Here is a 13,182-nt window from a genome sequence, read left to right as displayed (position 1 = left end):
GGCAGCCAGCGGTCCATGCAGACTTAGAACCCTGAGAAGGGGCAGCTGGATGTGGAAACGAGGAGCTCCCCTCACAACTTTCAGCCCTTGATGCCTGGAGTTCTGTTGTCACCTGCCTGAGTCAGTGGGCTGTGTGGGGGGCATATGTCGGGACCTTTGGAAGCAGAAGCCTGCAACCCCTCAGTCAGTGCAGGCGGGCAGGGTGGGGCAGGGTCCAGGAGGGCAGCTGGAGAGCTGGCCGCTGACCAGAACGGGGCCAGGGAACCAGGTGTGGCTACTTGGGGCAAAGGGGTGCAGCTGTGGGAGCGGGGGACGGCTGGGTGCACCTCAGCAGGGGGCCGGGGTGGTGGGGCCAGGGCCAGGCAGAGTGGGCCTTCCCTTCAGAGCCGTGCGCTGAGGCCCAGCTGGGGAAGGGGAAGAGGACAGCTGCCCCGGCTGCCTTCCCACCCTGAGGCCCACAAAGAGGCTGATTGTCAGCCTGGGGTTCCCAGGCCTGTGGGGCACGCTGTGTGTCCCGCTGTTCGTGGGCCGGGGGAAGGCAGGAGAAGCTGTCTGCCCGTCCTACCCCCAACCCTAATGTTTCCTTATTTGTAAGACAAGACAGACCCTCTGCTGGCTGTCATGGGTCTTGGAAACACTTTGAAAAGGTGATGTGTTCAAATGTGCGGAATCAGTACAGCCTCATAGCCCTAAATTCTAGTTCCCTGGTGAGTTTTTGGGGGGTTACACAGATGAACATTTTGTTTGTTTGTTTCAGTAGTTAGGTGTTTATTTTAATGTATGTTAGAAAAAAACAAGTGCGCCCGTCAGACGCCTACTTCCCTGGACAGTTTTGCTTGGTGCGAGATGAAGCGTGGGGAGCGAGGAGGGAGACCAGGACGTGAGCACCGCTCAGGGTCACCGGGACTGGTCATGGAGCTGCGCCCCGCATGGTTGAGGGTTGTCAGGTGTAGAGAAGCGGGAACAGGCCAGAGCGTGGCATGCGGCCGGGATGCAGCGGGCAGTGACCGCTCTCCCCACCTCCCACCGGGTCCTGGGATTTCAGGGCAGTGGAGCGCAGACGGCCTCAAGTCACGCTGGTGACGGAGAGCTCAGTCCAAGTTTTAACAACAGAACCTGAGACAGATGAATGAGTCTCTCCACCCCACCCCCAGCGCAGAATATTTCCAAAGGAAATTGCCTCCTATTCATTCTTACGGAGCGCGTGGCCTGCAGAGCCACTCATCCCCCTCTTCATTTTCCACGTGGAAGGGACTGTGCTTTCCCGGCTTAACGGAGGAGCTAGAACACTGCAGACCACCTGCTTGGGGTCGGGCCGCTCTGTTCCCGTAAACCTGCTGCTGGTGGTCCGGAGCGTGCACAGCCCGTTGTGCGCAAAGGGTGCCTGAACAGAAGCCCCGGGAGGGCCCTTGCCGCGTTTCCCGCTGACCTCGAGCCGAGGGCCCTCAGAGGGCTTTGCTGGGAGCTGGGAGCTGCGTGCCGCGGTGCTGAGGGTGCTTCCCCCCCGGGACCCTCCCCCACTGGTGAAGGAGCGGAAAAGGAGGCCCAGGGTTGAGTCTGGGGCAGCCGTGTGGCCGCGTCAGGGCCTTCTCCGCCAGCACTGGCTCTAGGTCTGCCCTTCGTCAGGAATCTCCATCTGCTTCCAAACAGACGCTTTTCCTGCAGAGCCTCCCCCAGGGGAGCTGCTGCAGGCGCAGTGTGGGAGTGAGAAGGGTCCCTCTCGGTCCGCCCCTGCTGCGTGCCCTCACACCAGGCCACGTGCCCGCTGCGTGGATGATGCAAGTGAGTTCTGGCAGAGGAGCCGGAGCCCGCCCTGCGCGGAGCCCACTGTGCGCCTGGCCTGGTTCTCTGGAGCCCCGTATCTGGCTGTGGCTGGGCTCCCCCGGCCCCCAGCCCCCCAGCGCTCACCCCACTATTGCAATAGCCTGACTGGCTTCCCCCCTCTGCTGCTCCCAGCAGTGACTTCCCACCCACATAGAATACATTCCAGACTCCACCACAGCCCAACGTGTCCTCTTCTGCAGGCTCCTTCCACGTCATTCTCCTGTCCTGGGCTTTCAGAAATCCAGACCCTGGCCGTTCCTCTTTCTGGAATGCTCTCCCTGCCCACCAGCTTCCCCTGGCGAATTTCTTCTGTCAGATCTCAGCTGAAGCCTCACCGTGGCCTTCTGGACCCCTGTCTAGTGTGCCTGTCCTGCGGTGCCCAGTGCTTCGTCTCACAGTGTCACCCTCAGCTCACTCCTCTGTCCTTCCCACTGTCCACAAGCCCCAGAGCAGAGCCCGGCATGTTCCATGGTCACCAGCATGTGCACAGCCAGCCAGCAGCAGCTCCATACAGGGAGATGGGAGAGGTTACTGTCACCACTATACGGAGGGAAAACAGGCCCAGGGCACCCAGGTCTGTCTGAAACCCAGTCCTGCTCTTCTGCCAGGAACCCGCGGCTTTTCATCGGGCTGCCACGGGGCACCCCCAGAGAACTCGAGGCAGATGGGTATGCTGGGCTGTGGGCAACCTATGTCCAGCTAGATGGTGCCCTGCAGGCCTGACTGTCCTGGGTTTGGGGGCTGGGAGTCAGCACAGGGAACAGAGATGCAGGTGCCAGAGCAAAACAGGTAGGCAGGCAGAGCCCGGGGCCAGCAGGGGGGGTCACAGCCTGCAAGAGCACGGAGGTGGGAGCGCCACCCCCCGCACACACATACTCTCTGCTGCATGGTCCCTGATGCAGTGGCAGCCAACGAGCCAGGGGCTTGCACGTGGGCCTGCCCTGAGTAGGGCAGTCAGCCTTGCCAGGGCCCACACCCTCTCCATGCCGCCTCCCTCCATCCACAGACAGGAGAGCTTGGGCCGGGTGCCAAAGCTGCCTGCTCCCTGGCCTCAGTGGCTGGGTCTGCAGGGTATAAGGTGTGCCTGGGTCACAGGCTGCCCAGGGCAAGGGCTGCTGGTTTAGCAGAAAGTCGGGTGAGGGCATTGGGGGGTGGGGCGTGGGCGTGGGGACCTGGCCCAGCAGGCTGTGTGTGACCCTGAGCCAGTCCCTGCGGCTCAGCCTGGAGCTGCAGGGTGACCCTGAGCCCGGGCAGGGCAGTGGTGGGTGGAGGGCTGGGGGTGTGGGCAGTGTGACCAGTGGCCAGGTGTGCCCTGACACACGTGTGCCACTGTTTCCCAGGTCACCATGCAGGCTTCTGCAGTGTCCTGTTTGCTGTTTGTTCACGGACCTTTCTCCCTGTCCCCCTTCCTGCACTCGGGGGAGGGGTGCGGCATTCTCTCCCATTGATGAATATGGACTTTAACCTGTTCTGCCCGGTATGTGCCAGGTGCCAGGGAGATACTCACAGGAAGGAGAAGCAGCCTCTGTTCTCTAAGAGCTGAAAGTAGTTGGAAGAAAGAGTTCCAGGGAGGCAGTTTTTAGCTTAACATAAGGATGGTTTTACAACAATGTGAATTTACCAATGGAATGAATGAATGAAGATGGTGAGTTTGTTCTGCTTGAACAAACAGAGGTACTTTATGATGGACGCACAGATGCATAGATGCACGGATGGATAGAGGATTGATTGATGGATGGATGGATGCGTGGATGGATGGATGGGTAGGTGGATGGATGGATAGGTGGATGAGTGGGTGGGTGGATGGATGGATAGAGGATAGACTAATAGATGGACGGATGGATGGATGGGTGGGTATCAGATGGATAGAGGGTAGGTGGATGGATGGGTGGGTGGGTGGATGGATGGATAGGTGGATGAGTGGGTGGATGGATGGATGGGTAGAGGATAGACTAATAGATGGACGGATGGATGGATGGGTGGGTATCAATGGATAGAGGGTAGGTGGATGGATGGGTGGGTGGGTGGATGGATGGATAGGTGGATGAGTGGGTGGGTGGATGGATGGGTAGAGGATAGACTAATAGATGGAAGGATGGATGGATGGCTGGGTATCAGATGGATAGAGGGTAGGTGGATGGATGGGTGGGTGGGTGGACAGTGAGCTGCCCTGCTAGGAGGTACCTGTAAAGAGTGAAAGCAAGTAGGTGCGCTGCACGAGGCAGGAGATCTCCCTGTCTCTTCTGAGTGTTATGATCGTGGGGGAAGGGGAAGTGTGTGTTTGTGGTACATGCACACACTTGCTCCCATGCACATCCTTTCCTTTGAGTGTGTCCCTCCCACCGGTGCCTGTTCCCCCACAATGAGGCAGACCCTGAACTTTGCTCCTATGCATCACCACAAGCCTAAGTTGCTTTGCCCTACCTGCACCAGGCCTTCCAGTCTTCAGGAGGCAACTGGAAAACCTGAACCTCCAAACCCACCAGCATATTTGCCCCCTTTTGGTCACCCACTTGCCTTTTAACTAGGCCTTCCGTGGCTTGGCCCCAAAGGGAGCCTGCTAAGGGCGTTTCAGGTGTGGAGGGAAGACATATGGGGCCTCTGAGGTGCCGCCTGGGATGTGGCCAGCCCTGCGTGGGGGCCGTGGAGGCCAGAGAAGGGGCAGAGCATGCCCCAGGCTTCAGGGCGCCGAGTCCACTCGGGGAGCGGGACGCCACGCTCGTGTGTGGCACACGCCAGGTGCAGAGGCACACGGGCCCCAGGGTCTGCCGCACAACCTGAGGCGTGCGTCTTTAATTTTCTGAGCCCTACTTTCCTCTGCAGCACCAGTTGCTAACTGGTGGCCTTTGGGCTGAATCCAGCCAGCTGACATGCGCAGAGCTCAAAATGGTTTCCACTAATTGCCTGTTTCTAAAAATTAGGCTATTTCACAGGCAAGTCAGGATTTCTGACTTCTCTTGAAAAACCAAAAAATCTGGCAGGCCTGGGCCCCCATTCTGGTCACTTCCTGGTGGTAGCAGGGGGCTGGTGCTGCCGGGCAGCCCCCCTTGGGCAGGATGGTGGTCTCCAGGTGCCCTGCACTCCACCTGCAGCCACTTTGTCACCTGCCTGGCCCAGGCAGGTTTGAGACCCCTGGACTGGCTACTCTGGGGACCCCATGAAGGACAGGGGCAGGAAGGGTGGGGTGGCCCCTCTCCACGTGAGTGACCTCCTGTCTCCCCTGTCCCCTGCCTCACAGCTTCACGCAGGCCATGCTAAGCCAGCCCAAGATGGAGAGTCTGGATAACCCCACGGCCTACCGCGCGGGCCTCGCGCTCCTGGGCGTGGGCAGCGTGTTTGTGGTCTCCAGCTTCCTGGCGCTGGGCTTCACCGGGACCTTCCTAGGTAAGAGCCCAAAGGCTGGGGGGCCTTGAGCAGACCCACTTGGGGTTCAGGGGAGGAGCTGGGGCCAGGTGGCTGACTGTCCTGCCGTCTGCATGGGGCTGTGTTTCCTCCTCGAGGCCTCGGCCTGTCCGTGCTCAGCTCGGGAAGCTGGCTCTCATGCCTCACCTAGAGGCTTGGCTGCCAGGCAGGCGGGAGTTAGGTCCACTATGTTTGGGCCACAAGCCGGGCCTGGTGCAGGTCTGGGGCAGGTGAGGGTTGGGGGGACGCTGTCCCTTCTCTGCAGTCCTGACTGCCTGCGGCTCCCCTGCTTTCAGGCTGGGAGCCTAGTGCTGGCCTGGCCGGACGTCCTCATGACATCAGCGCTTCCAGCAACTTGGAAACCCGCAAGGAAAGCAGTGGGGGGAAGGGGCAGGGGAGAAAGGAGGGCAGCACTGCCCGCAGAGGAGGCCCCAGGCGCACGCGGTGCTGCCGCTCTGACGGGCAGGGCCCCGGGGCTCCCGGTCCTCCTCCCTCTCAGCCCCCACCAGCTGCAGGGTCCTGCCTGTTTCCTCCGGTGCCCAGGACGGTCTGCGGCGGCCCCCAGCTTGCCTGGGTGTCTATCCACAGTCCGAGGGGCTTTGGGGCTTCGCCCGGGGCGGGGCAGGCTGCAGCAGAGGGCCCGCAGCCCCCGGGGCAGAGGAGCCGCACTCAGGAATGGCCGCGGGGGGGCCTGGGCGCGACGGTGGCGCCCACGGCAGTGGGCACCAGCAGGCGGGTCAGTGCCTCGGGCTCAGGCAGGAGCCGTGGGCAGCCGGTGCTAGAAGAGGGCGCGCAGCAGCAACGGGGAAGAGGGGCAGTCGGGTCTGCGGGCTGGGGACGGGTGGGAAGGAACGGCCTGTGAGCAAACAGCAAGCTCAAGGGCAGGGTGGCTGGCGCACAGGGCCAGTGGAGCCAGGGCTGGAGGCTGGGCTGGGGGCACAACACGTGGGCCCCCAGAGGCCATGCAAGGGATGGAGGCTTCACCACAGTGGGGGCCGTGGGAGGGGTTAGAAAGGTCCTCTCCCAGCCACGAGGAGGATGGACCGGTGGGGCTGAGACCGGGGGGCCACGGAGGAGATGGGGATCATGGTGTGGGCCTGGCAGAGTGGGAATGCAGACCCTGGAAGGGAGCAGAGGCTGGGCCCGGCAGAGGGGCCCCGTGCTGTCCGGTTCCGTCCTCTGGGGACCGGGGATGACTGGCCCTCCAGCAGCAGGCACTGCCTGCAGAGTGGGCAGAGAGCTGGGGGAGGGGCTGGGGAGCCCCCCAGGGCGGCGTGGCGTGCAGTGCTGGGCAGGGCCTGGGGAAAGTCCCCTGGAGGAGCGAGTTGGTGGGGGGAGTGGGAAGGATCCCGAGAATACCAGCCCCCCGAGTGCCCCCACCCCAGAAGAAATAGCGTGGAAACTCTGAGGGGCCCGCCAGGCTCTGGAAATAGGACACGGCGACTACTTCCCCGCCGTGAGTCACCTCGAAGCGGGTTTCTGTGCCACCTGCCTGCAGGTCCACAGCCCGACTTCCTGCCTTCTGGGAAAAAAGCCTCCTGCAGCCCCAGGCGGCTCCTCGGCCCCCGACACCCTTTGTCCCCAGACGACGACACCCTTTGTCCCCAGACAACGGGTGACGCACCTCCCGCTGGCCCCTCCTGCCGTGGCTGCCCTACTTCTGGGACAGGGAGGAACTTGCTGAGGCCACATCTGGGGCAAGGAGGGAGGGGATGGGGCAGAATTGGGAGCAGCAGGCAGGCCTGCCTGAGCCGGTGGAGTTGGGAAGAGTCTCTATCGGGAGGCGACTTGAGCTGAGGAGGAAATGGCTAGAGGAGGAAATGTACAGAGAGCAGGGAAAGGCATCCTCAGCAGAGGGAACAGCATGTGCAGAGGCCCAGAGGAGAGGAGCAGATGGAAGTGGGGGTGGGGCTCAGCGCTCAGCTGCCTCTCCAGCACCCTGGAGACCTCGTGCCCTAAGGTGTCTGCATGCCTGTGGTCTGAGTGGGCCCACCACCCGGGCTGCCCCTTGAGTCAGCACGCCATTAAACCTGCTCCTCCCTGGCCTGGAGCCTCCCGGAGGGCAGGCCCCCCTGCGCCAACCCTGGAGGCCTCTCTCGGGGGTAAGTTGTGGCCAGGATGTGACCCTGTGGTCCTGCCCCACTTGTCCACAGGAGATTACTTCGGGATCCTCAAGGAGGCGAGAGTGACCACCTTCCCGTTCAGCGTCCTGGACAACCCCATGTACTGGGGCAGCACGGCCAATTACCTGGGCTGGGCCATCATGTGAGTAGCAGGCTCCCCGTGTCTTCCCGCTGGCCGCCTCCGCCAGGAAGACGGTCAGCCTGCACGTCCTTCGTGAAGCCCGAGGACGCTGGCCAGCTCTCTGTTCCTCGGGAGTGTCTCCTCTGTGGGAACGAACGGCGTGCTGGAACGGGGTGGGCACACTCTCCCTGAAGGGCGGAGAGGCGGGGCTCCCGGCCGCAGGGGCGCGGCCCCGAGAGAGACAGCAGGTAAGCATGGGCGTGGCCGGGGCTGCACCCCCTCCGTCATGGAGGCGGAAATTTGAGTTTCATGTAATTTTCATTTGTCACAAAATATTCTTTTGATTCTTTTTTTTAACCATTTACAAATGTAAAAGCAATCTTGGCCGGTGGACCACAGGCTGCTGACCCTGTGCTAGGACGTTAGGGCTGGAAGGCCCTGAAAGTGAGCCCGGCGGCCTCCGGGCCCATCAGGGGCGGGTCTGTGCACGCGCGCAGCCTGCAGAGACCCTCATCCCACAGAGGGTGCGAGGGGCCCCGGGCTGGCTGCGTCTGCCTCAGCCAGCTCTGGCCACTGATAGTGACCCCCGGGGCTCAGGCCTCACCTTCACGCCCCTCGGAGACCCCGAGGTCAAGGAGGCCGGCACAGGGAGTGCTGTGGGCTCTGAGCTTCAAACCCCACGTCCTGCAGAGTGGTGCCTGTTTGACCATTTTCTGTACTGGGGCTCCTTCAGTGGAAGATTTTTTTGTGGAAAGTGTTCTTTTATTTAATGCTTGAAAACCACGTGCCTAGAATGTCACAGGTGCTCCCAGAGACCAGAAAGGTTACAGGACCCACAGGAATGAATCTCAAATGACAGAATGTCAGGAGCAGGGTGTTCCCTCCCAGCCCCACCCTCCAGGCTCGGAGCCAGCCCCCTGATCTGAGCGAGAGGGGGCTTGTGGGTCTGACTGGTTCTCCGCCCCACTTCCAGACCAGTCTGTCCCCCACCCACTGCCTTCCAGCCGGGCCCTTCTCGCCCGGACTTGGGCAGTGGGCTCCCGAGGGGCAGGCTGCGCATCCCCAGACTCACCCACTTCACAGAGCATCTCCCACCCAGGACCGACAGGATGAGCCCACCCAGGTCCTCCCTGCAGCCTCTAGATGCCCCCTTGCCAGCCTTCCCCCTGCCAGCACACATGCTGTTCCCTCCCACTTCTACCTGCAGTTGGTCCTTTCAAACTCAACTTGAAGTGTCCCCTCCTCCACGAAGCCCTCCCTGACTGTCCCCCCAGCCCCCACCCCTGCCACCCCCCCTGCCGTGGGTGCCTCCTCTGTGCTCAGACAGGGCTTTCCAAGGGCAGAGCCCACACGTGGGTCCCCTCGGTGCCCAGGTCACCCCCACCTCAGGGCTGTCAGGCCTGGGCTGTCAGGCATGTGAGGGACCATAAGGAGGCCCGGGTGCTGGCAGGGCCCCTCAGGAGGACATCAGGGCGCGGTGCTGAGAGGCCTGGCTGTACTGCGGGCTGGAGCCTCCGTCTGAGTGCTCATTAGAGACGAGCCATTACCCGGACCGCAAGACGCTAATCCAGCAGGGCTGCCCCCAGGCTTCTGTAGCCCATCTGTCTCCCTCCTGGGGCCCCACGGGTGGGGCTTCCTGGTGCTGGAGCAGCAGCCCGGTGTGCGGGAGCCCTGGCAGGACTCCTGGGGGCGCCAGGCTAGGAGCAGGGCACCGGGGCCTTGCGCCCTCTCCAGGCCCCCACCTCCCCAGCCCACTAGCCTGAGGGAGACGCCCCCTCCCCAAGAAGCACGGCTGGGTGCCTAGGACCAACCCTGCCACCCCCAGGCTCGAGGCCAGGCCTGGGCTCTGGCATGTGGGTCACTCTGGACCTCAGCTGCCTCATCTGCAGAGTGGACGATCCTCTCCACACAGGGTGGTTAGGGTGTCAAGATCAGGGTGACAGCATTTTGAAAGTGGGAGTTTCATGCAGACGTAACTACAAGCCGGGGTGCCTGCTGGGCTCATGTCCGGGGCCCGGTGCTGAGAGCTGACCCAGGTGCAGCTGAGGCCAGCTGCAGGGGTCGCGTTCATCCCTGGCCTTAGAGGCTTCCCAGGCAGGAGGTCAGCAGTCTTAAGGACACTGTGGCCACAGAGCCCTGGCCCCTAGGCTGGCCAGTGATAGGTCCACCCAGGTGGGGGTCCAGCCTGCCGTCCCCCTCCTCCCTGTCTCCCAGGGTGCCCGGCTCGTGGGCGGGGAGACTCTGCTGGCTCTGGACCACCGCACTAGCGCTAGTGAGCAAAGCTCCCAGGGCAGATTTCATCTCAGCCCCAAGGGTCTGTCCGGCCCCTCCTGTGGCAGGGGGAAGGGCAGGAGACCACTCTGCCCTCACGGAGGATGGGAGTGGAGCCCACAGAACGGGGGGCGGGGAGCCTGCACGAACGGCTCGGGTCTCCGCTGTCCCTCCCGGAGCTCACAGACAGACAGACAGTGTGGTCCTGGGATGAGGGGGTGGCTAGGGCAGAGGGTCCCCGCAGGGTGCACCGTGTCACACCCGTGGGCCCCCCGGGGCTCCTGTGAGGGAGGCCATGCTGGGGGATGCAGAGCCCCCCAGGGGCCCCACGAGCTGGCTCCCCGCCCTCTCTCCTCCCTGGCTCTCCGGACAGCAGCCCAGCCCCTGTGGAGCCTGTGGGAGCAGAGGTGACTGTGGACAAGACGGGCGACAGCTGAGGGCAGAGGCTCCCCGGTTCGTGGGTGTGGCGGTCACAGCAGAGAGCCCAGGAGGAGGCTGGTGGACACTCTGCCTGGCTCTGGGGGCCTGGACACATTTCTAGGGCACAGTCTCCTGGCCTGAGAACAGCGTCTCTGGTGGGCGGGGTCGCGTTTCCGGCCCCGGGAACCTCCTCCTGCGCAGACAAGGACAGGGGGCCGCCCGGCCATCTGAGCAGCCCGTGTGCCTCCCTGCCGGCCTCACTCCTGCTCTGCCCCGACTCCCGGCCCGGCCTGGAGACCGAGAGGAGAGGTGTGCCCCCTGAGCACCCAGCCGGCCCGGACGGGAGGCGGCGAGCTGGCCACCGGGCCAGGCCGGGGCAGGGGGGCCCTGTCAGGGCGAGAAAGCTGGACTCAGGTCGGAGGCCACCTGGCGCAGCTCGTCGGGCCGTGGGACCCCGCAGGGCAGGGAGGGCTGGCCCGGCGGCCGCTGACGGGCGTCTTCTCCGCAGGCACGCCAGCCCCGCCGGCCTGCTGCTGACTGCTGTGGTGGCCCTCGTCTACGTGGTCGCTGTCCTGTACGAGGAGTGAGTAGGCGCCGTCGCCGCCCGGGCCCAGGGCCACCGTCTGACGGCGGCATGACTGCCCGGCTGGCCCTGCCTTGGCCTCCAGGCCTTTCCCCGACCAGGGCCGCTCAGGCCGGGCCGCCCGTCAGCTGGCCACACCAGGTCTCCGGCAGAGCAGACAGGAGGCCTGGAGGGGCCACAGCAGGGCCAGAGGGCCCCTACAGGCCGTGAGATGCAGCCCCGGGCCCGCCTTGTCCCACTCGGATGTCCTCACTCTGTCCATGCTGGTGGGGGGACAGGGCTCGGGGGGTTGCATCACCCCCACACTGCTGACGGAGCCTCTCTCCCTGCCCCACAGGCCCTTCACCGCCGAGATCTACCGGCAGAAAGCCTCCCAGTCCCGCAAGAGAAGCTGACTGGGCCGCGGCCGTTTCCCTGAGGGTCTGCTGCCTCCTGGCCCGCCTGCCCCGAGCGACAAGCCCTTCAAGGGGGACAACGGTGCCTGGCTGCAGCTGGGTGCTCGAGCCTGATGCAGGCCACTCCAGTGCCTTGGAAATCGCTGCCTTGGGGACCCTGGACATGCTGCCCTGTGGCCACTGAGGCCCCCTGCCCCTCTGTCCCCACCACGTCCTGACTCACCAATAAAGGCACCCTGACCCCAGCATTCCCTCCGGGTCTCTGTCCGTCCAGATGGGGATGGAGCCAACTTGGGTTCTGGGAGGGGACGTTCTCCCAAGGGCTCCAGGCCAGGCTGGTGTGGCCCTCCCTCTCACTGAAGCCTTGCTGCCCTGAGGTGGGCACCACGTCCACACGTGGCCGGGAAGGGACTTACCCAGACGTTCAGGCCTCCTGTGTCCCCTCTGCTCAGACATTGGCCGTGGACCCTGGACAGAGGGGATCTCGGGGTCCTCTGTGCAGGGAGCTGCGAGGCATGGGCTCAGGCCAGCACGATGGCGCCTGGACCCTGCTGCTCGTGGAGAACCCCTGACGGCAGCCTGCCTGGGTTCCTCCAACGCAGCTCTTAAGAACCTTCTAAATGGCTCTGCCACCAGACCTAGCTGTGGCAGACGTTTCCTGCCTTGGGGGCCCACTGTCCACCTCCCCGATCCACCCCCAACATTTGGTCAATTATTTTTAAAAGTTCCCATTCCGCTCTGAGCAGGACAGTTGCTGCCGTGTAAGTAGATCTGTCTACACGGGCTCAGCCTTGGGGGGCTGCTCATGGTCCGAGGCCCAGACCCGCAGGGGTTGACTGTTATAACCTGGACGACACACACAGAAAGCTCTGGCTGCAGGACGGGGGAGGCGGGAGTTCGGGGAAGCCGGGGGTGCACATGTCCCCTCCCCAGTGTGGGGCCCAGAGTGTCCACGGGCGGGGCCGGACGGCTGAGGGTCACGTGGGATTGCGAGGGTCCCTGCCTACCTGACCAGCAGACCCACCCCGGGCCACTGGGATTCAGCCAGCCTGGGGCAGGGCCCGGTGTAAGGTCATGAGGGCCACCCTGGAGGATCAGAAAAGGGGCTTCCATGAACAGAGGGCTGGGCGGTGGGCGTCTGCGTGGGCGCCTCCCCGTCATCCTCACTTCCTGGGGGGGTGGCTGGAGAGGAACTGCTTCTAGTTCCGTTCACCCTGTCCCTTTCTGAAACTGTTCAGATATTTTAAAAACATGAGCATGTTACTTTTGTAATAAAGAGATACGCCTAAAACCAGGAGGTGGAAACGAGGTAGCCCAAGCTGACAAGTGTCGCTGCTGCCTGCCTCCTGGGGCGTGGGCCCCCGGCTGGCTCGCGGGTGGGCAGGGGCACAGGCTTTGGGGCACGAATGACAGATGAGCTCAGGGCTCAGTGAACTCAGCTGACTTGGGAGAAGGAGTCTTATAGGCTGGCATCTGTGGGGCGGGGTGACATGCCCAGAAGGTACCAGGCATTGTCGTGGTTGAGAACCCAGGCTGGGCTCAGTACCTGCCACTGTCACCAGCTGGAAGGAGCCAGAGTGATGTCAGCCTCAGCCTTGACATTTGACCTGGGGTGGAGGTGGCGGGGCTCAGAACCTAGGCTGGGTGCTGGCCCACTGGATCTCCCTAGGGAAAGCTGGGTTCAAATCCCTTGACCCTGCCGCCTCTGGGCCTCTGCTCACCCAAGTGCCCTCCTAGGACTAGAGCCACGGAGGGCACGGCTGCGCAGGAGCCACTATTACTCTGCCCCCGGCCCCGGCCATCAGTAAGGAGCCATCCGGTGTCAGAGCCCGGCTGCCCAGAGGGGGCCTTCATGGGAGGCAGGGGAGGGGCCCCTTGTCTGGGGGTGACGCAGGGCCATGCAGTGAGCCCCGCATGCACCCTCGACTGACACCTCTCTGCAGGGAGGGCCCTGCCCACTGCCCACAGCAGCCCCGTGTGCAGGCTCAGGCTCAGTCCCTTCTTACCTCACACAGGAGGGCAGGTGAGGGCAGCCTCAGCAGG

The 13,182-nt window shown here is 63.5% G+C and overlaps 1 protein-coding gene across 4 annotated transcripts in view; it reads left to right on the top strand.

Annotated features, from left to right (window-relative positions):
• Positions 1-11,384, top strand: part of PEMT (phosphatidylethanolamine N-methyltransferase) — an 87,089-nt gene extending 75,705 nt beyond the window's left edge. For 3 of the 4 annotated variants that reach the window (XM_058559517.1, XM_058559516.1, XM_058559518.1), the window contains exons 4-7: positions 5,063-5,208; positions 7,380-7,491; positions 10,670-10,744; positions 11,082-11,384. In XM_058559517.1, coding sequence (XP_058415500.1) covers positions 5,063-5,208; positions 7,380-7,491; positions 10,670-10,744; positions 11,082-11,139 — 391 coding nt within the window. In that variant the 3' untranslated portion in view covers positions 11,140-11,384. The remainder of the gene's footprint in view (positions 1-5,062; positions 5,209-7,379; positions 7,492-10,669; positions 10,745-11,081) is intronic. The other variant, XM_058559519.1, reaches the window with a different exon arrangement.
• The last annotated feature ends 1,798 nt before the right edge of the window (positions 11,385-13,182 follow it).

Source organism: Diceros bicornis, chromosome 18, assembly GCF_020826845.1.
Source record: "Diceros bicornis minor isolate mBicDic1 chromosome 18, mDicBic1.mat.cur, whole genome shotgun sequence".
Lineage (NCBI taxonomy): Eukaryota > Metazoa > Chordata > Mammalia > Perissodactyla > Rhinocerotidae > Diceros > Diceros bicornis.
Note: the sequence above shows the minus strand (reverse complement) of the source record. Positions and strands in the feature narration are given on the sequence as shown.